The 22,799-nt window shown below is 42.7% G+C and overlaps 2 protein-coding genes across 4 annotated transcripts in view; one reads left to right on the plus strand and one right to left on the minus strand.

Moving 5' to 3' along the window:
* vps52 (VPS52 subunit of GARP complex) overlaps positions 1–9,351 on the plus strand; it is a gene marked incomplete at its 5' end in the record, with an annotated part of 28,477 nt that extends 19,126 nt beyond the window's left edge. The window contains 4 exons of the mRNA XM_083645695.1: positions 2,535–2,600; positions 7,878–7,989; positions 8,659–8,777; positions 9,134–9,351. Of these exons, the coding sequence (XP_083501821.1) occupies positions 2,535–2,600; positions 7,878–7,989; positions 8,659–8,777; positions 9,134–9,280 (444 nt within the window). The 3' untranslated portion in view covers positions 9,281–9,351. The remainder of the gene's footprint in view (positions 1–2,534; positions 2,601–7,877; positions 7,990–8,658; positions 8,778–9,133) is intronic.
* A 1,684-nt stretch (positions 9,352–11,035) lies between these two features.
* Positions 11,036–16,274, minus strand: igldcp (Ig-like domain-containing protein). Of its 3 annotated transcripts, none has more exons than XM_083645698.1 (7): positions 16,213–16,274; positions 14,270–14,313; positions 13,285–13,650; positions 12,764–12,854; positions 11,742–11,914; positions 11,309–11,359; positions 11,036–11,173 (listed from the first exon to the last, which is right to left on the minus strand). In XM_083645698.1, the coding sequence occupies exons 1-7, from the start codon at positions 16,236–16,238 to the stop codon at positions 11,094–11,096; spliced, it is 831 nt and encodes a 276-aa protein (XP_083501824.1). In that variant the 5' UTR covers positions 16,239–16,274; the 3' UTR covers positions 11,036–11,093. The 3 variants fall into 3 exon arrangements, with proteins under 3 accessions (XP_083501824.1, XP_083501823.1, XP_083501822.1); XM_083645697.1 differs by having other exon boundaries at positions 11,309–11,356; positions 11,742–11,920; XM_083645696.1 differs by having other exon boundaries at positions 11,742–11,920.
* Between the last annotated feature and the right edge of the window lie 6,525 nt (positions 16,275–22,799).

The raw sequence follows: 22,799 nt of genomic DNA on the forward strand, positions 1-22,799 counted from the left end.
TCACCGGCCCCTCTTCCCCGACCAGCTGCAGTCCACATCACCGCTGCCTGCTGCTATCTGTCAGTCACGTTGTAACGTGGATACAGGAGAGGACTATTTGTTTCGTATTGCGAATAGAACGACGAACATAATAATAAAACGCATTGGACCAGTGTGCAAGGTTTTCTGTGCGAGATGATTTGTTTTTCGAATGGCGGATTAAAAAAAACTCACTCTGTGAGTCAACTCAAACTCATTTCATCATCTACTCAATAAACAGCCAAATCCACAACTGTAGAGTGGGCATGGCTTCGAAGGTCTCTGAGCTCCAAACCTATAGGCTATAAACTCCTTGTCCATGGATAACATTTTGACGTTTATTTATTTTATTTTATTAGTTTATTTGGCAGGGTCATATACAAAAAAAACATTAAACACCATAGGGGAAGATATGCATTCTAACAGATTTAGCCATAGGCTACTTTCCATCTGGAGCCCCTGTTCTGTTGCTGTGGGATATACTGGTTGTTTTATATTCATTGTAGGCCATTTACACAAAAAAGAAAAGCTCTTTCCAGTAACCTGGAACACTTGTATTTTGAGATGTTTTTGAGTGAGATCGTCCTACCTCATGCAAATGATAAGAAATGTGACATGAATGTTAATTTTCTATTAAAGCAAAGTAAAAAAAAAAAAAAAAAACGTCAAAAAATAACCCGTCAATTATTGTTCTTAGAAAGAAAATCGGAATCGGCCAAAATAGGTATCGGCAAGTCAGACTATTCAAAAATCGGAAATCGGAATCGGCCAAGAAAATGGCAATCGGTGCATCTCTAAGAAAAATCCTTATAAAACGAGTGTCAAGCCTGAAACCAAGCTAACCCATGACCTACTGAAGCGTGAGTGACCATAACATGTTTCACTTGGAGCAAAATAAAAAATAAAATGCGTGGAAACTTTTGTATCCCCCCTTATTTGCTCCAAGTCCTTGGTTGAAGGTTCCAGGCTTAAAACTCTTTATATAAGGATTTTTCTAAATGTCTATGGAGAAAATGAATGGGGAATTATCTTCCGGGGCCAGAGACATCACGTGATTGTTGAGCTGTTTACCTGTCAGTTAAGCCAATCATATTGCTGCTGTCTTTTTAAATACTATGTTTCTTTCTATCCAATTCAGCCTGCCATCTCCTGCTGCTGTCATCGCACTACAACAATAATGATTAAATATTTGTCACTCTAATCTTCTAAGCAAGTTATGTTCAGTGGAAAATTTGGTCAAAAGTCTCATGATGCCTACCTGAGGATCTCCACTCCATTCCACTCATCTTAACTCATTGAGTGCCAGCCACTTTTGGAGAACAGACGCTCCCAGTGCCAGAGTTTCAGAGCTTTTTTCAGTGATTTCTCGAGGCCCACAGAATATTGTGTGATATTACTATGTAAACAATGAACACGCAAAAAGAACGATGAGACTCTTTTCTATCATCAGCAAAAACAGGTTTATTGATATCATTTTCCGTTCTTTAGTTATCAGCCGGAGAAGATAGCTTGATTTAACAAAAAAGAGCAGTTTTTTTCTAGAAGCTGAGATAATGGCCCTTTTGTGAAATTAAACATTTCAAACACATCACTGACTCTGAAGCTAATTTTCTGATGTAGTCACACCTCAAAAATATTTTCCTTCAATAAAACAGTGAAGGCCAGGGAATTTTGTTTGGCAGAATAATATTTTTAGCTGCAACCAGCAGCGCTGGCCCCTGCGTGCGCTGCTGGTTGCAGCTTCTTTGCTTTCTTGATTTGCTGCTGGTGGGCATCGGATATTCTGGCTTGCGTTTGCCAACCCTGTCCTGCTGCCTGGGTCTGTCTGGGTCAGTGTTGTGTGCTGCTCTGCGTGCCCCCCCCCCCCCCCCCCCCCCCCCCCCGCCCCGCCCCGCCTCGCCTCAACTGCACACTCCTCCGTATGGGAGGTGGCTCTCTGCTGAATTTGCTCTGCACTGTGAAGGGTGCGCGACATCCAGCTTTTTTACAGCCTTCCGCGTGTGCTTGTCACCGGCTCCTATGCTTCCAGTTGAGAATAATAACTCCACGGCTGATCATGCGGATGGGCTGTTGCAGCGGACATGGAGGAGCTCAATTGTGGGAGCAGATTGGCTGCTGCGGGCACATCTAACGTTAAAACGCTTCATGCATATCGATGCATACGGATGCGATACGATTTCCGTTTCCCCAACGACTTATTCTCTGTTTTTCTCTGCCTTTCTGTTAACCTGGAGAGCACTGTCGCCACCTAAGGGTTCTGTAAAATAGGTTATAGACCTCCAATAGCTACAATAGTTGTACAGGAAATGCGGAAGGCTTTGATCGACGTCCCACCGTCAAAAAACGCATTGGACGTCGAAAGACGTCCGTGGCACTCTACGTCACTATTTAATTGGACGTCGAAAGACGTCCATGGCACTCAATGAGTTAATTGTCCAAAAGGAAAAGCGGCTCATGTTTGGTCAAAACCTGTGATGATTGTGTGTGTCTCTGTTGTCTTGCCCTTGCTCCCCCAGGAGAGGGCAGCAGACGACAGTAAAGAGGTGGAGGGGTTCCAGCAGCTGCTCCTGGCCAGGACTCAGGTACACAAGCACAGATGAAATAGAGCACTGCAGGGAAGTATACTTCCGGGTTCGTCAGGGGAAAAGTGAATGGGGGGTTTAGAATGGAGATTTCACTTTAATGCATAAAATAAGGTCTGTGGTTAACAACATTTCATGGGTTAGGGTTAGGGAATTTGGGTTCAGCAGGATAATCTCACAAATGTGAATAACTTTTATGACTTTTGGAACGTAAATGCGTGTTTTTTTTTAACACGATTTTTATAAAACGCTTCAAAAGGCATAAAAGTGATTAACATTTGTGAAGATTATCCTGCTGAACCCAAATTCACGCTCCCATAAACTTTTGTTAACCACAGACCTTAGTTGATGCATTTAAGTGAAATCCCCATTCTAAAACCCCATAGACTTTTCCACTGACGAAAGCGATTTCTGGATAAAGCCTACAAAAATACATCATCCCTGCGGTACTCTATATGGCAATCTCTACAGCATCATGTGGGAGTTTTGTTGACTTTGACTCGAACAATCGCCCTTCACAAGAGCGGGGATGTTTCTGCCTCCTAAGTCGTGAAAATGTATAACTTTCCTTTTCTCGCTGGATTTTCTCTATTTTCAAAGCTTCTCTTTTGACCCGTTTCTAGTTGAATGACTCTAGTGGTCTGTCTGTAGTCATTAGGGATGCACCAATATGAAAGTTTTGGCTGATACCGATAACCGATATTAACATGGCTGTTATGGCGAATGTCGATATGATCTGATCTGTATAAAAACATTTCTATAATTAAATTTTGGAAAAGTCAAAAAAGTGGTGACAAGATAGCTCAGCAGGCCAATATAAACAGTAAATAGAAAAAAGGAGCTTCATGATGCTTAAGGAAGGATTTAATAAAGAAGTATTGTACAGTTATACTTATTCAGTTAATACAAAGTACATCTTCAAGATAGGACGAGGGCACAAGGGACGCAACGCGTTTCAACCTCTGGTCTTCGTCAGGCTGTAGGCGGAAAAAGTCGGGTGCTGCACCTGTATAAAAGCAATACGTGGCACAAGGTGAGCTGACGTGGCACACGGAAATGATACTGTGACGTGTGAGCCACGTCAAACAGAAATGTATAGCATAGAGAGGAATACAGACCTAGAAATAGTACACTGGGTTCTATACAGAAGTAGGCTATAAGTAATGTCACAATATAGGCTATTGGCAAAAAACACACATAGGCTATAAGTAGAAGTGCGACTGATGCATTGAAGTGGAGACATCCAGCGGGTACACAGCACATCACAAAACAATCTACAGTTAGAACAAGTGAAGCATGTTAGCGGAGGAAAACATATATGGGTGTTAGGCTATAGAAAACATGATAAGTCAAAATCTTCATTGAGGCCGTGGGGAGTGGTTGTGTGGAGCGCATGAATCCAGCGTGTCTCGTGCTGGAGGAGCGCTCTATCTAAATCCCCGCCTCTCGGGTGCTGCTTGACAAGGTCAATAGCCCAGAAGCGGAGATCACTGTCAATATGTGATTTGCTCAAAAAATGTTCGACTAGTGGGGCTTTGGTGTCACCACGGCGAATAGCACTTTTGTGCTCAGTGATTCGTGTGCGTAGAGGGCGGGTTGTCTTCCCGATGTATAGGAAGGGGCACGGGCAACTGATGGCATATACTACCCCCTGCGATGCGCAGGTGGTGAGGTGTTTCAGTTTATAAGTCTGATTGTCCGGGGTGGTGAACGTTTTGAGTTTGAGTGACTGTGCGCAACATGAGCAGTGTGCGCAAGGGAAGTGTCCAACGAGGGGAGGCAGGGAGTCAATAGTGCGTTGCGTGATGCTGGGAGTGTGGAAGGTCTTAACCAGCTTGTCTCTGATGTTAGGGTTGCGCGTGAAGGCAATCCTGGGGGGTAGTGTGAAGGTGTTGTGGACCTGAAGGATGTTCCAGTGTTTCAGGAGACAACGTCTGATTTTATTGGCCAGGGGGGAGTACTGGAGGGTCGCAGTGATCCTGGGAGGGGAAGTGTCCGTTTTTCTGGGCTCCAGTAGTATGTCTCTGTGAGCATGAAGTGCGCGCTTGAAAGCGTGGGAGACAGGGCGGCGTCCGTAGCCCCTCTCCAGGAACCTCAGACGCATGTCGGAGGACTTGGATATGAAGTCCCGCTTGTCACTACACAGCCTGCGTAGGCGCATAAATTGTCTGGCTGGTAGGTTGTTTTTGAGGGGAGAGGGGTGGTAACTGGAGGCGTGTAAAAGGGTGTTCCTGTCTGTGGGTTTCCTGTAGATAGTGGAGTTTAATTCATTGTTGTGCTTTGTAAACAGAAACATCCAAAAAATGGATACAGTCCGGGGAATGCTCGATGGTGAATTGGAGATGTCTATTCCAAGTGTTGAGGAGGCGATGGAACTCGAGGAGAGAGGCTGCTGTGCCGTGCCAGATGAGGAAAATGTCGTCTATATATCTGAGCCATAGACTGATGTGGGCAATAAATGGATTGACTGTGGGGTTAAATACAAAATCCTTCTCAAAGGTGCCCACATACAGATTAGCCACAGAGGGGGCTGCGGCGCACCCCATCGCCACTCCGGAAGTCTGTAGAAAGTATTCACCACCAAACATGAAGTAGTTATTTCGGAGGCTTATTTCAACCAGTTTGGTGATGAAGTCATTAGGGGGGAGCTCAGTAGTTCTGATGGATAGAGTATGTCTGATTGTGTCAATGGCCGCCTGTTGTGGGATGTTTGTACAGTATATAGAGATTCTATGTCCATGGTGGCTAAGATGACGTCAGACAGGTCTAGGTTGAGCTGGTCAAGTTTGAGTAAGAAATCAGAGGAGTCACGGACGTAGGCTGATAGTGTATGTACGAATGGTTGGATGTGGTGATCAACATATTGTGACAGAGGTTCAAGAAGGGACTCATTGCCAGAAACAATGGGACGTCCAGGACATGGTGTTTTATTTTTGTCGATTTTAGGCAATAGATAGAGTATTGGGGTCCTGTGGTGTTTGCGGAGTAGGAATCTGTGGTCACGTTTAGTGATGTGGCCAGATTGGAGGGCCGTGTCAATTATGGCTTTAATGCCATTGCGGGTGCGCGTGCCAGGATCATTCTGTAGTCTGACATACTGTAAGTGTTGGTGTCAGAGAGCTGTCTGGTGGCTTCTGCTAAATAGTCAGTGTAGTCCTGTAGCACTACGGCTCCACCCTTATCGGCGGGGCGAATGACAATAGAGTCGTCATGTTGTAGTTCATTCAGAGCTGTTCGTTCCCTGTGGGTGATGTTCTGTTTGACAAAGGGAATGCTCTGTTCTAATTTAGTGATGTCCTGGTGAATAAGTTTGCTGTAGGTGTCTATGGCAGGGTCAATATTGCCAGGGGGTATAAAGGAGGAGGGGGGGGCCAAGGTCGGTGGAGCGCTGCTCGTAGTATTATGCCTGAAGAAAAGTCTGAGTCTCAATTTGCGGATGAACTTATGTAGGTCAATCCTAGTGTTGAAAGACTGGTATCTAGCGGTGGGGACAAAAGACAAGCCTTTGGACAGAACATCAATGTGAGTTTGTGTATAATTAAATTTTGTACATCCTGAAACACATGTAAACTAGGGGTGTCAAAAATAATTGATTATAAGATGCATCGCGATGCGGACGTGCACGATTCTGCATCGATTCACAAATGTCAAAAAACGATTATTAAAAAAAGAATAATAATTAAATAATCGAATAAAATGTAATGGAAGTACATGCAGTTGATTATTTTAATCATGGATCATAATACAATGCAATTCCAAATGCACTTTTATTTTAAAAGTAGCCACACAGTGAGAAAAAAGAATGTGAGAAAAAATAAATCATGTATTGGGAGAAAAAAAAAGTGATGCATCGATTTAAGATGCATCGAGATGCATCGATAATCATAATCGAATCGAGTCGTAGCCCTCTGAATCGTAATCGAATCGAATCGTGAGGCCAGTGAAGATTCACAGCCGTAATGTAAACACTGTGAATTTGAAAAAGTAATGGATTTCTTTATTTCCAAAACATTTGGAAACTTCGGCCGATAACGATATGATTGCAGATATATTGTGCATCCCTAGGGATCCCTAGCAGTGAATGCATACAGAGTCAGATGTGAAGTATCCTGACTGGTTATTTTTTCTGTTTGTCTCACAGGAGTTATAGAGATCTCCTGACTGGCTGTTTTTCTGTTACTCTCACAGGAGTTTATAGAGATCTGGTCTCCTGACTGGCTGTTTTTCTGTTTGTCTCACAGGAGTTTATAGAGATCTGGTCTCCTGACTGGCTGTTTTTCTGTTACTCTCACAGGAGTTATAGAGATCTCCTGACTGGCTGTTTTTCTGTTTGTCTCACAGGAGTTATAGAGATCTGGTCTCCTGACTGGCTGTTTTTCTGTTTGTCTCACAGGAGTTATAGAGATCTGGTCTCCTGACTGGCTGTTTTTCTGTTTGTCTCACAGGAGTTATAGAGATCTGGTCTCCTGACTGGCTGTTTTTCTGTTACTCTCACAGGAGTTATAGAGATCTGGTCTCCTGACTGGCTGTTTTTCTGTTTGTCTCACAGGAGTTATAGAGATCTGGTCTCCTGACTGGCTGTTTTTCTGTTTGTCTCACAGGAGTTATAGAGATCTGGTCTCCTGACTGGCTGTTTTTCTGTTTGTCTCACAGGAGTTATAGAGATCTGGTCTCCTGACTGGCTGTTTTTCTGTTTGTCTCACAGGAGTTATAGAGATCTGGTCTCCTGACTGGCTGTTTTTCTGTTTGTCTCACAGGAGTTATAGAGATCTGGTCTCCTGACTGGCTGTTTTTCTGTTACTCTCACAGGAGTTATAGAGATCTGGTCTCCTGACTGGCTGTTTTTCTGTTTGTCTCACAGGAGTTATAGAGATCTGGTCTCCTGACTGGCTGTTTTTCTGTTTGTCTCACAGGAGTTATAGAGATCTGGTCTCCTGACTGGCTGTTTTTCTGTTACTCTCACAGGAGTTATAGAGATCTGGTCTCCTGACTGGCTGTTTTTCTGTTTGTCTCACAGGAGTTATAGAGATCTGGTCTCCTGACTGGCTGTTTTTCTGTTTGTCTCACAGGAGTTATAGAGATCTGGTCTCCTGACTGGCTGTTTTTCTGTTTGTCTCACAGGAGTTATAGAGATCTGGTCTCCTGACTGGCTGTTTTTCTGTTACTCTCACAGGAGTTATAGAGATCTGGTCTCCTGACTGGCTGTTTTTCTGTTTGTCTCACAGGAGTTATAGAGATCTGGTCTCCTGACTGGCTGTTTTTCTGTTTGTCTCACAGGAGTTTATAGAGGAGATTCTGTCTCCGCCCTTCGGAGGGATGATCGCCTTTGTGAAGGAGGCCGAGGCGCTGATGGAGAAAGGGCAGCTGGACCGACTGAAGAACGACGAAGGTGAACAGAATCTTTTGGTTTGGTACAGAGGTGGGGGCTCGTGTCACATGACTCGAGTCACATGACTTGGATTTGAGTCAGTCATTACTTACCTGAGAACTTGGCTTGACTGGGGTTCTGGTGACTTGGGACTTGACTGATGTGCTTTGATGACTTGAAAAGGTTTCTAGTCTTGACTTGAGATCTTGTGTTTTGTGTAAATGACTTAGATTGAAAGTGATGAGATTTGTTCCAGCAGACGAGTGAATTTAAATGATCTTTTCTGAATTTGTCTGGAATGATGATGATGGAATGAAGGGGGAAATGCAGGGGAGTCACAAGCAGACTTCAGACATCAGCAAAACGTTTCCAATCTTTACAATAGACCCTTCTCACGGGGGCCATTTTGTGTCGAGAAGCCAGGGTAAACACAGGTGCAAGCAAAACACTAATGAGGGTTTCCAACTTCCATGATTGGAATTTGGAAACCCTAATTAGTGTTTTGCTTGCACCTGTGTTTACCCTGGCTTCTCGACACAAAATGGCCCCCGTGAGAAGGGTCTATAAGGTCAGCACAGTTTTAAGGTTAATTAACTGAAGGTGTCTCTCTCCCTTTCATTCTGTCTCTCACCCTCTCTCTCTGTCGTTCTGTCTCTCTCTCTCTCCCTCCCTCCCTCTCTCGCCCTCCAGCTCGTATCACCCAGTTGGTGCGTGGGTTTTCCAGTACGTGGAAACAGTCAGTGGAGGCCATGAGTCAAGACGTCATGAGGTCCTTCACCAACTTTAAAAACGGCACCAGCATCATACAGGTAAGACAGACACATCTCATAATAATACTACTCATACTACTATTTCTGCTACTACTACTAATGATATTCATGTTGCTTATGTTTTTTTAATGAGATAATTAATGTATCATGTCATTTTTCCTCCTGGGATCCTGGGAAATTTCAAAATCATTTATTTTCTGGCATGAATCTTAACTGAATTTCCAGGTGTTTTTTTAATATAGATTGGATAGGTTTTCATTCCCAAACATATTTTTGGAGAAAATTTGCTATCTGGATATTCATATGCGATGTGATGTTTGTGTGGGAGAATGAGAGAGAGAGAGAGAGAGATGCAAAAATCCAAAGTGGCACTAAACATGGCCTCCTCCTGTCAGGGTGCCCTGACCCAGCTGATCCAGTACTACCATGGCTTCCACAAGGTCCTCAACCAGCCCACCTTCCGCAGCCTGGCCGTCCGCTCCGAGCTCATCAACCTGCACCACCTCATGGTCGAGGTCAAGAAGCACAAGCCCAACTTCTAACGGCTTCAGACAGGCAGTCAGTCAGTCACACCACGGGGAAGATGAGGGGGAAGGCTAGCTGGTTAGCCACATCCAGTACGTTAGCATTAGCCGTGCTAGCGATGCTTCCTGTGTTGTAAACGGCCAACACAATAAATAATTCACTACATCCAAAACCAAGAGACTCCGCTTCAATAACAGTCAAACCGTGCCAGGTTGAAACATTTTGAAAAAGCAGAAGCATGGTAAAAGGAAATATGAGATTTACACTAGAGACGCCACTCGCTTCAGCTTCTAAGTCATATATTGGAAATATTAGAAGCAACCCAAAAACCAAAACCAAACCTCTAACAGGACTATTATCAGCGTCAATTGGATGTCTAAAATGTAAAGAAATTATATTGTCTTGATCATATATTTATGACCAGTAGCAGTCATACAGATTAAATTAAAACTAGGAGTATTTCAGAACTGGAATGACATGAGAAAAGAATAATCAAAAGAATAATTAAAAGATTAGTATAAGTATAAACTTTGGCTATTTGAGATTAGCATAATAAATAAAAGAAATATCCATACACTGATGACTTCATTTCAGTACAATAGAGATATCGGAAAACAAAAAGTAAAGTTGATGCAGGACACATGGACAACTTCAAGCAGATAGATAAGAGTTTGAACTAAGTTTCATCACATCATGCAGTATTGAACGTCTGGGGTAGATCCATGCTTTTGCTCTTTTCTTGCTTGAATTAAAGAACTGATCAATACATGTGATTGATAACAATGCAGCACTGAGGGAGAGGCTCTTGGTAAAGCTGTTAATCTGTAGTGGTGTGAATGTAAGCAGGTGAAGTTGTGTGCCTTTCCACTTCCTGTCTGTGTTTCAGCGTACCTGTGCTCGTGTCTGTCGGCTGTGTTCATGAAGGCGTTCCAGCGTGTCGCTATAGTGTTTGAGTTTTACAGTCAAGGAAAATGTCACGTGACATGTCATGTGATCGATCTGCCTGTCTTCTTTTTTTCTTCACGAAAGATTAAATTATGTACATTGAGATGCAGAGTGAGGAAATAAAACTTTTTAGCAATACAATAACTTAATTTCAATTTCATTTCACAATGTGTTTACATGTTGCTACAATAATTTACACAATCAACAGTCAAAGTAATTCACCCATTCAAAATGCTTCATAGACAACTCAGGCTGGATTTACAGCCCCTTGGTAATTATTGCTAGACTGCTAGACTCTACTCACTCATAACTCTACTCACTCATCAAAATAAAATGTTCATATGGAGTTCTGCAGAAGTGGTTGTTCTCAGAGCAGGTGTAAGATCAGCAAACTGATGACGAGACCGAACAAAATCCTCAGAGATGAACAGCTGTTTGAGGAGTCTATGTATTATTATTAAGTAGGCTATAGCTATAAATATCAGAAAAATCATATTATTAAGATGCATTATTATTGAGTATATCTATAAATATCAAGACAAATCAGACTTTAGGCTCCTGTGTGAATCTAGGCAGAGTTAGTCTGTCAGCCTATCAAAAAAGTCACAAAAAAGATCAACTTTGCTTAATCACTATAAACAATATTCTATATTATTATTCTGTTCAAATTGTACAATCTTAAAACATCTACATGACTCTGCACAATCACAGCCTGGTCAATTTGAAATAAAAGTGACCAACAACATCTACAACTGAGAAACATATTGCACAGGTAGAAAGGAAAAAGGTGTCCTCACAACTGCTAGACTCTACTCACTCATAACTCATAACTACTCACTCATCAAAATAAAATGTTCATATGGAGTTCTGCAGAAGAGGTTGTTCTCAGAGCAGGTGTAAGATCAGCGAACTGATGACGAGACCGAACAAAATCCTCAGAGACGAACAGCTGTTTGAGGAGTCACCTGGAAACAGGCCAGGTGCACGAGGGAGAGAGGGTTATTCCAAGTCATGATCTTTGTAAACAACTCTCCATTCTATTCTGTTAGATTCTAGTTCATTTGAGTTTCTTGTCCAGAATAAAAAGGGTATTTCCTCACCGACTAGGACTTGACTTTCCTCAATCTGTTGTCTTCGAGCTGTGGAGCCTTCTGTGGAGCAGTTAGATGTTGCATCAATTACATTTCATTATAATGCAAACCAGAGTTCAAATAAGAATTATGGAATAGTTTACCCAAAAATAAAAAATAAAACAACAATCACACTGTGAATAGAAAGACCTACACCCCATTATTTGTTGCAAATCAATCAGCTGTAGTTCAGATTGTCGCAAAATGATGACGTAAATATAGGTCTTTTTGGAACTGTGGAGAACTGGTCCCCACTGACTTCAGTTGATCTGAGTCACATGAGGTAAAAAAATAAAAACAGATTTGGGACTATTTCGTCTGCAGTGTGAACATAGTCTTAGAGAAGCTAAGTCTGACCCTAGACTAATACTGTGTTGTCTGAGGTTCCCTGAAGGCCTCTTACCCTCCACAGAGAGCTGCACGGTGCTGACCGCCAGGCCGTGCTCATCCAGGACCTTGTATGTCCCCTGGTCCTCTGGCGTGACCTTCTTCAAAGTCAGCTGCTCCACGTCCAGGAGCTTCTCCAGGCGCTGGCTGTTCTCATCCCCCCTCATCCACAGGTCGGCCCACTCGGAGCTGTTCCTGTGGAGGTCAGAGGTCGTTACAGCGATGCCTTGCTTCACGTGCACTCAATGATAGGCTACAGACATGTTTTCTCTACCGATGATGGCGGAAGTAGCCAGTGAGTGAACCGTCTCGGCTTCTTTGCATCTCTGTACATTAATCTGGAGCAGTGTTGGGTAAGTTACTCAGGAAGTGTAATTAGTTACTTATTACTGATTATTCCTTTAAAAAGTAATACAATTACTTTACTTATTACTTGGCATCAAAAGTGATTGCATTACTCGTTACTTTACTATATTACTTTACCTGCCTCCCTTCCGTAAAGTGATGTACAACCTGTTTAGCTAACTCCTTTTAGAACTGAAGCTTTATTGAAATAGCTATGAATAATTAATTAATAAGAATAATAATTAACTTACAGGAGGAGCCAAACTGCATACTTTTTATTTGTCTACTTGGAACAAAAAACGAATCATGTTCTGGCAACACGTAGTCTCACATAGCCAGGCCTATCGCCACACTTTGTTTTTGCACTGTGCCAATGCTGGAGAAAGCAATGCAGCAATTTGAATTTACATGGATTAGTAAATTTGTAATCTAATTGCTTTTTGGAAATTGTAATCCCTTACATTACTTGTTGCTGGGGAAAGTAATAAAATTACAGTAACAAAGTTACCATAACTATGTTACTCCCCAACACTGATCTGGAGTGACACATCACAATCACATCTCCTATCTTTGAAAAGATAGATCTGAGATCTGATCTCAATGAAGATAACGAGAACCAGGTGTAAACGCATATGGTATTGTAATAGCAGGTGTAAATGGGTGAAGCTGGTGGATTGCAGGTAAGCAGCTCACCTGCTCTGGAAGACGACTCTGACAGAGCGAGGAGTGTGGAGCTCCAGGACCATGTCATCACCTGGACCATGAGCCTGACGGGACTTGTGATCTGAGAGGAGACAAGAAGACCGGTAACAAGATGGGAGACCGATCAGTCAGGTTTTCCACACTCACCTGAACAAGGCTTGTTCAAGATTATATATATATATATATATATATATATATATATATATATATATATATATATATATATATATATATATATATATATATATATAGAGAGAGAGAGAGAGAGAGAGAGAGAGAGAGAGATATTTTTGCCATAATCGAGCAGTCCTAGCTGAATAGAAGAGAACCACGATCAAAAGCCCAAATGATCTACTGTACATTTCAAAGTGCAAGGTTAATGATTTCTCTGTTAATCTGAACATCCATTTCAACATTTTAAAATGCAACAATATCACATTTGTAATAAAGAGAAAATCTGTAAGCACATCCTTAAGAACTCTCATGGGTCTGGCGTTGAGACTATAACTGACCATAGACAGACAGCCTGACGCTCTGGATGAAGACCCTGGTCTTCAGCCTGGCTCCATCCACCACCATGAAGCTCTCGTACAGCCCCGTGTCTCCAAACTGCAGGTCCCTCAGGGTCAGAGAGCAGTCCCCCTGCCTGAGGCTCTCTGAGAGGACCTCCGCCCGGCCCACTAAGCTCTCCGCCTGCCACACCTGCTGCCCCATCTGCTCGTACACCGTGCTGACAGGGGTCTGCCACTGCACGTGACAGGCAGGGGGCGCCGTCTCACCAGCCAGATGGGACTTCCAGCTGCAGGGAAGCACCGCCCGCCCGCCCACCACAGAGGAGATGGACACCGGAGTGGAGGAAGGGGTCAGGGGAGAGGAGTCTGCGAGGAGAGATGCAGTGAAGGATGCAACGACGTCAAAAATGGACAGAAATGACAAAACCGATCAAAACAATTACAAAAACTGAAACAAAAAAGACAAGAAATTAGATAAAAACGGACAAAAAAAAACATAAAAACTCATGGAAAAATCACGTCAATTGACAAAACAAATTAAAAGACAAAAATGGACAGTGGCTTTGTTTCCAAATCGTCTCAACAGCCAACAAGCTGAACATTAAACACAAAATCAATCTGATGGATCAGAGAATAAACATGTTAAATTAATATGCATGCATTGAATCTGAGAGACGTATAAAGCAGATTCCTTTTGTATGTGCACGTTTTTTTTTATGAACATTGTAACTGCTTTTGTCTGTTTTATTGCATGTTTGTGCCTTGGTGTTTGTCTGTTTGAATGTTGTAACTTTATCTCTTTTATGCTGCCATCTTGGCCAGGCTTCCCTTGAAAAAGAGATATTTGTATCTCAATGAGACCGACTTGGTTAAATTAAATAAAATAAAATGAATGATCAATGTTGTGAACCTCAATCTTGTGCCAAAACCAGTTTCTTTTCTTTTCATTGTATTCTTTTTGACGTGGTAAAAAAGAGACACTCACCAACTAAACTGACCATCAGGATGAAATGAAGATGTAGGAAACACCTGCAATAATCAGCATAAATGAGAAATAGCAAACAAGTCTTTGGCAATAATATGGTGACACAGCTTCATTTGATAACACAACAAATGAGAACTATATATGGGAAGTACACAAATATCATAGCACAATTGTAGGCAGGATGTTGCGGTCCGCAGTGTTTTCCTTTCCCCATAGAAATGCAGCAGTAGGCAGCCTAACCTCGCCAGTCACGATGAGTTAGACAAATAAGAAGTATGGACATACCAAACGAAGTATAACATGACATCGTTGAAGCACTTTGGTTCCTACGTTCCGCCCATAGCCGGAACACACGGAATGAGGTTTTTGGCCCCAGACTAGTTAACTACCGGTAGTATGAGTTGTGCCAAACAAATGTTAATATCTCAAAAAACTATGCATGACATCGCTTATATTTTGACATCCTGAGTGAGAGCAAATGTAGCTCAAGAGTTTGATGTATAATATAATGCATGTCGTGTTGAAGTTGTGTGAACTGTCGCAGTCTGTTAAATGTACACCGCACAGCCGGGGCTAGAGTGAGACATTCAAGGCAGCTCTATAGGGTCCCATTGCCGTTTCCACCTGGAAACGCGGTTTGTTTACCAAAATGCTGCTCGGCTGATCCCTCGTATAGGAATATTGCAGTGATAATAATAATAATAATAATAATAATAATAACTACTTAAAATACCATAAAAAAGTGAGGATGAGACAGTCGGCATGTGTGGGAACGCCCACAAAATATTAAATGGCTGGCGCATGAGTGGGGTAAAACCGCCCATATATCTCAATGGGCTGACTCACCAAAGGAAGCTGCTGCGGCTCTGAACTACAGGTTTGGGGATTCTAGAGCAGAACACAAGACGTCTGTTCAGATGTGCGTTTACTGCAGTGGTTAAATCCCCGATCGTGTCTGCCTGGGCTGGGCTATCAGGTAAATTCCAACTTTGCTGAATGGATTTACCCCGCCCACCACTATGCCCCCAGCCAGGCTGAGCCAGCGTCTATGATGACGAGACATGCCTCAACCTATAAGTTCAGGACTGAAAACCACAGAGACACATACTGGTCCCTACAGCATAATTAGGCTACTATTTTGCACACACAGAGGTAGCCTATGTCTTTCTTAATAATGATTTCAGTATTTCACTACTATTATATATTCCACTTTTTTGTTTTTATGAATTATGCTGTTTCTTTATAACATTCATGTCAATCAAACTAACTCAGAGATTTTTCCCCAATTCATTATTATGACGCTTATTTGCAAATAGGACGAATCAGCGTGACTGAGAGGGGAGGGAGGGAGAGAGAGAGATATTATAGTTTCGTTTCGTTGTGTTTTTCTATTTCCTGCAAAACGAAACTTTGTTTGAAGTTGTTTGCGTTTCTCTGCAAACCACAAGGTCCTAATGGGCGTGTGTGTGTGCGTGTGCGTGTGCGTGCGCGCGCGTGTGTGTGTGTATGTGCGTGCGTGTGTGTGTGTGCGTGCACGCGATGAGATGGACATCAGCAGTTTATCTGCCAGCTGTCGCATGAAACACGCCGCTCAAACACGCCCATCATGCATATAGGCTACTGGTACTTCAATTTTCACAGCAACCGTTTTGAGGTGGTAAATCAGCCACCCATGATATGAGCCCATATGACACTAGAGCACCTATTTAACCATCATCATTAATGGTAGCCTATTGGTTACATCTGCTTTGCTTCCTACTTTACCACCTCAAAACGATTTCTGTGAAATTTGCCAGAAATATCCTATCCAACAGGTGTAGCCTACACTCAGTCAGAAATAATAATTTACAAAAAAAGAGAAAGTCTTGTGCAAAATATAGCCTATGTGATATGCTAGTAGCCTATACGCCCATGTGTATGATATAATATTTAAATGTTCTTACCGGCTGTGTGTTGTATACATTCTCATTGCAGCAGATGGAAACTTAGTTGAATCCTCCTGTCTTCTTCCAGTGACGGGCGCTCAGAGTGTCTGCTCTGTTGTTGGCATCAGCTGTTACCATGTCAGACTCAGTACCATGTCATCCGGTATGCTGCTTTCAGAATAAAAGTAGGCTATACTTTAATTTAAGCAAGTACAGTATTTTCAAGTCATTCTCACTTGGGTTCATTCAAGTCTTTCAAAGCACACATTTGTGCTAAAATAAATCATATTCACAAGTAAGTATTGTTACTAAAACGGGGAGGATCTAACATGAAACTACAACATCCTGTTTATATAGGCCTATATATATATCAGCTGTTAATAAAATAATAAAATGTGCAAGTAAATAATTTCTTTTCATCTATCTATAAATTAGCCTACTGGTTTGCTAAATGAATAGATAAACATCTTGCCTAAATAAAAAGGCATTTCGCAAATCAATTTATGGATTGAGTAATTTATTCAGTAGGCTGATTTAGACACATTTAATGAACATTTAATTGTTTAGTTAAAAGTGTTATTGTGTCAAGTGTGAATTGAAATAATCACTTTATTATGTATTTTATTGTTACGTTTATTCATTGTGTGTGTTTATTATGTATTGTGTCATAATTCTAAACTAGTGTCAAATCGGTAGGCCTATATTTATAAATAATCAGAAAATAGGGAATAATTTATTGCATTCTTTAAAATAAAAGAAGAATCGTGTGATTTTATTTTGAAGGGTAAACCAGAGGTGATGTTACTGCTAACTGCTGCTGCTTTGACGCACTCTCCAGCTCAGCAGACCATGCCCAGCAGAGGCAGAAACGAAACTTAGCCTATGGGAAAGCAAAGCGGTGGGCTCTGCAGACGACATAGGGTTTAATTCACCACAGAACAAGAATGGACGGAAAATCATCAGTCTTCCGTTTTCTTCTCAAACCCACAGACAGACAGAGAGGTGGTCTCTGGTTCTGCATAAAGTCAGCACACCACACATCATATCCTCCACTGTAGCAAGTCCATAGTGAAGTGCACAGTTAAGGCAGGCAAGACAAATACATAGAAATACAAAGGCTACTGGAGAGTGTGGGTTATTATGGCAGATCTACTGTGGATGGTCGCTTTCCTTTGTAAGTTGATTATTATTTCACTGATGATGGGTCATGGGTGGGTTGGGATGGAATGATTGTAGCCTATTATGCATGATTCAGATTTCTACCCTCACTTCAGCATTTCCAATGTCTTGTTTGGTGAAATTCAAGAAAGACTGTTTTTTGTTTTGATTTTGTTTGTGTGTGTAAGACATGAAATTGGTTAGATTTAGAGATCAGAGAGAGGCGAGTTTTATTCATAATAATGATGTCACAGGTAGGCTATTGGAGATCATATTGAAACTGTTATGAGCTGTGAGTGACAGTAAGGTGTGTCTGTCCCGAGGTGACAGCAGCAGCTGTATGAAACCAAAAGCCCTGGCTGTCGTTCCCGCTTCTCCTAAACTCCTCGTCTTCTAGGTGACTTCCCCTAAACCAGACTTGATGTTATAATAGTGACTCACTGGAGAGATAACTCATCCGTTTCATCATGAGGTGCAGGGTGTCAGTCCTCAGTAGGCTAGTTCTTCTGGGCATCCGGGTAGTGCAGCAGTAAACGCCACAAGACCGTAGCCAAGTGTTACAACTATGTGTGTAGGCATCTAAAACAACTTGGTTAAGGTTAGGGTAATGGTTTATGACAGAAAAGGTACCCAGAAGAACCCAGTGCGTCCTGACCAAACATCATATTATTTGACGAGTTAGGAGCGAGAATGTGTTAAACCAATATCATGTCACATTCAAGACAAGTCAGAACTAGAGCTCGGGAGTTTCAACTTGAGATTCCCGACTTCCGACATCATTGCGTTCTTGCTGTTTTCAACTCGGGGGGCTGGGCGGGGGGGTCGGGGGATACACACAGCCAGTTATTATTTTAATTTGTAAAATAGCTGTTGAATTCAACATAATGCTATAATCAGAGCTAAATATAAACACTAAAGGTCAACAAACAATTGATGACGAGATATCAACTCAGACAAACTGCAGCTCTGAAATGATACCCACATTTCCGACCTGTAATTCCGACCTCGACAACAGTTCACTTCATTTTAGCTTGTTTTTTTCCCAGAGTTCTGGGGTGTCTTGTACACCGTATCAGTCTGACCCTCGTCCATAACATGTCTCCGCTCTCCTCCCTCCAGGTCTGGCCGGCGCTCGCCTCTCGGTGGCGGCCTCCCCGGCTCTCCGTTTCCCCCTGGTGGTCCAGGCGGGAGCCACCGCCTGGGTGCCTTGCAACCTCACAGCCGGCGCCAGCGCAGAGATCACCTGGTACCGGCTGGTCTCAGACCAGCTGCTCGCCCTGCTCACCGTCAAACTAGACCGCTTCAACGGCAGCACGGTGGACTTCCACGGCGCCGACGAGAGGCGCGTGAGCAGCCAGGGGGCGCTGTCGAGCGGCCCGGTCAGGCTGGAGATCAGGGCCGTGGAGGAGGCGGACGCCGGGCTGTATTTCTGCGCCGGGCGCTGTGAGGGCGTGGGCTGCTTCGGCACAGGCGTTCAGCTCACTGTTGGAGGTAAGAGCTGTCTTACGCTGGGGACATACCAGACGCCAAACTTGCGCGCATGCGCCGCGCAGCGCACCTCCGCGCAGAAGTCGCTTAAAAGTGTCCACACAGAGAGCGCAGCTCACTTTGCGCGCTCTGCTCGTCCGCTATATATTTTGCCCCAGATCTCCTGTCTTCGTTATCATGGCCAAGTAAATGACGACATAAATATCTAAAGTAATATGTTTGGGATAACAGTTAATGGCTACCTTCGTTATAAAATGCAATTGCATCATATTTGTCTGTTCTCCTCCCGTTTTCCCAGTGCGTGCTGGTGCTGTTGTAGAGAGAAGGCAAGTCCTAGCTCTCTACTTGTTGCTCCGCAGGCAACGAGCCCCTAGAAGCCGCTCCCTCTCTCCCACTGCTCTTTCTCTCTTTTCACATTTCCAAAGGGGCAATCAACAACGTAAATAAACATTATTTTACTTTGAAATTGGTTTTATTTGACGAATGTCCGGTTTCGGAGTTCCTGTCTGCCCTTATCTGATCTGTTCAGCTTAACAGAGTCGCTCACGGCGCAGACGGCCGCGCAGGAAAATAGAAGTCCAGGCTGACCTGAGCGGCCCTGAGCGGGCGCTGAGCTGAGCGGCGCGCTGCGCGCAATTCAGTGTGGACTGACAGATCTGTTAACATGGTGTCCTAATGAAAACTGGCTGCGCACAAGGTCGCAAATGGTCGCGCCGCGCAGCTTACGTGCAGGAGACGCGTGCGGTGTGTTTTCACCGTTGCGCTTCAGCGTCAGATACGCATCTGGTGTGTTTGGGCTGTTAGTTGTCGCTCGCCAAAGGGGGGTGGATCTGTCTCCGACTGGTTTGTTTGTTAGTCACGCTGTAACGTTGACTTTGTGCCGCTAGTTATAAGAATGAATTATTATTGTAATTGTAAGAATGTTTTTCATAATGCTACTAATAATGGGGGGGGGGGGGGGAGAGATGCTGCAAACTGGCTTGATTGGACAAATTGCAGTCATTCTTTAGTGAGGGAGCAAATCAGGACCAAGTCTAGCTGTGATGTGTTTCCTGGAGTCAGACAGACACAGACGGGAAAATACTTTCAACTTAACCACTGAAACACATTTTAAGTGTCTTCATCAATCGTCTTTTATGTGTATAGAGGAATATTGGAATTCATATAATAGAGCCCCTCTCAAATGTAAAAATACATCATAACCGTTTACACATTTTACGATGGTTCACTTTTCTTCTTCTCTTTCTCAGTGTTGCAGAAGAGACAGGCTGAATAAAACCCTGTTACATTGTAACAGGCTGGTGAAGTCCCTGCAGTGTAAGAAGGCAGGCTGAATAAAACCCTGTTACATTGTAACAGGCTGGGGGGGGATTCATTTCTTTGGAAACAAGTGGTTTGTCAAGTCAGCAGTGGTGTGGTGGGCTGAGAGGAGAGCAGAGGAAGTGTCAGGCTGCAGGTTGACTGCCTCCGCTTACACGAGGTTTTTTTTTGTTGTTGGGGGGGTTTTCTGTTTTCTTCCCCAAGGTGACATGACTTCTGAGGAACCTTCTCTGGCCACACACACAATGTGTTTATGATGTTGTGAAGGTTCATCTGATATGTATTACAGTGTTTTGGCTCCCAACCTAAGCTGACATCACCAGGCTCTCCACAGACTCTGCGGAGAGCCTGGTTTCTATCACTCTTCAGTTTGTCTTTCCGGTGCTATTTCCAGGTTCTGCTGCGCTTTTTAAAATTGTATTTAAAGCTACATACATGTAGCATGACGTGTTTATGGGAGAGTTTTCAGAGCAAATTGTTTTTTGGAGGAGACTGATTCCGTATAAAGTCCAAGGCTGATGGTCCCAGACTACTACAGTACCACCAACATAGAATTGTCCTTTATGAAACCATCAAAGAATCATTTCACTATCATTTATAATCCTCCAGCGGCTCATCGGAAAATTAAAACAGATACCCAAAGTACTTTGATGATGATGATGATGATGATGATGATGATGATGATGATGATGATAATGATATTTTTTGGCTGGAGCTCTGAGCTCTGAGCCAGTCAATAAACAGCACTTTATACTAGAGCTATAAGGACTATTGGCTTAAAGACCCCGGGGCCGGTGGCACAAAACACCTTTAGTTAAGATTTCCCTTAAAGTCCAAATTAAGGTGTCCATAAAATAAAACCGGTTGCACCAAACACCCTTAAGTCTTCTCCTTAAGAGTTCAATGATGTTCATCATGTCTTCATTTATAATTAGACGTTTATGTTTTCTTGTGTTCAGACATGAGGTTTATAGATGTTTTTTATTTACCTTGACAGTTTCGACGAGTCAACTCTCGTCTTCTTCAGAAGCAGTCGCACTGACAGCTGGGTATGACGTGTCAGCACCTGGCGGCTCAGCTGGGCACAGCGCCAGGTGCTGACACGTCATACCCAGCTGTCAGTGCGACTGCTTCTGAAGAAGACGAGAGTGACTCGTCGAAACTGTCAAGGTAAATAAAAAACATCTATAAACCTCATGTCTGAACACCAGTGTTGGGGGTAACTCATTACAAAAGTAACATATTACATGTAATATATTACTTTTAGCAGTAACTCAGTAATATAACTTATTACTTATAGGATTTCAGTAATATATACCAGTTACTCTGTCAAGTAACTCAAGTTACAAATTTAGTTACATTTTATTAAATCAAAGCACATATTTAAAAAATCATTTCCTAATCAAACTGTGTTTTTATGCAAATAACCACTATAGATGACAATAACAAAGGAAAATAATAACATTTAGAATTTTGGATTGTTTACACTGACTTTAAGGCCATTTAAATTATTTTTCAGGATGGTTCCAGCGCAGCGATGTCATTCTGCTGCTGCTGTTGTTTTGGTAAAAGTAATGCAAAAGTAGTGTAATAAGTAACGAGTTACTCTACACAGAAAGTAATATTGTAAAGTCACTTATTACTTTCAAATGAAAGTAACTAGTAATATGTAGTATATTACATTTTGAAAGTAACTTGCCCAACACTGCTGAACACAAGAAAACATAAACGTCTTCTCCTTAAGGTTAAACATGTTAAGGAACATTTAAAGACAAGACTTAAAGATGTGTTGTGCAACCGATTTTATTTGATGGGGAAACTTAAGATAGTTAGGGGGTCAATTCAACCTCAAAATAGAGTTTTTAGCCCGTTATGTCACCTGTCCTACAAAACAAATCCACATCTGCTCTTTCCAGTTCTGAAGTGCAGGGTTAAGGACCAGTATTTACACAAACCAAGCAGCTGCCATCTTTAGAGAGGTGTCAGATATTACAAACATGCCAGGAATGATTAGCTGCACCAAAGGAGGGAAAATAAGAGATATTTGTCGACTAAACTGTGGCGTATTGTTGTATTTGTAGAGGGGGCGGAGTCAGCCAGAGAGCCATGGAGCCCGCCATGTTGGAGCCTGGTCGTCTGTGCTGTTCCAGCTTCACTCCTGCTCTCCCTCCTCTGTGTCCTCGGTGTCTGCTTCCTAACAGGTCTGTGTGTGTGTGTGTGTGTGTGTGTGTGTGTGTGTGTGTGTGTGTGTGTGTGTGTGTGTGTGTGTGTGTGTGTGTGTGTGTGTGTGTGTGTGTGTGTGTGTGTGTGTGTGTGTGTGTGTGTGTGTGTGTGTGTGTGTGTGTTTGTTTCCACAGAGGAAATCATAAAATCTCAGCACCGATATAATAATCATAATCATAATCATAATCATAATAATAAAATCAGTAGAGATGATCGTATCTGAAATTACTGCCAAAAGAACTCAATCCCACTATTTCAGCAGCAGTTTGGTTTTTATTGCAGGAACAATTTGGTACCCAAGAGAAAAACGAAACATTCTATATTACGTCACTAGATGGCAGCAAAACCGTTGTCGAGAGGCTGTGTGTGCAGTTCTCTCTCTACTGGACTTGTTCTTCTCCCTTTTTGACCCAGTT

The sequence above is a fragment of the Poromitra crassiceps genome (genome assembly GCF_964638095.1).
Source record: "Poromitra crassiceps genome assembly, chromosome: 11".
Lineage (NCBI taxonomy): Eukaryota > Metazoa > Chordata > Actinopteri > Beryciformes > Melamphaidae > Poromitra > Poromitra crassiceps.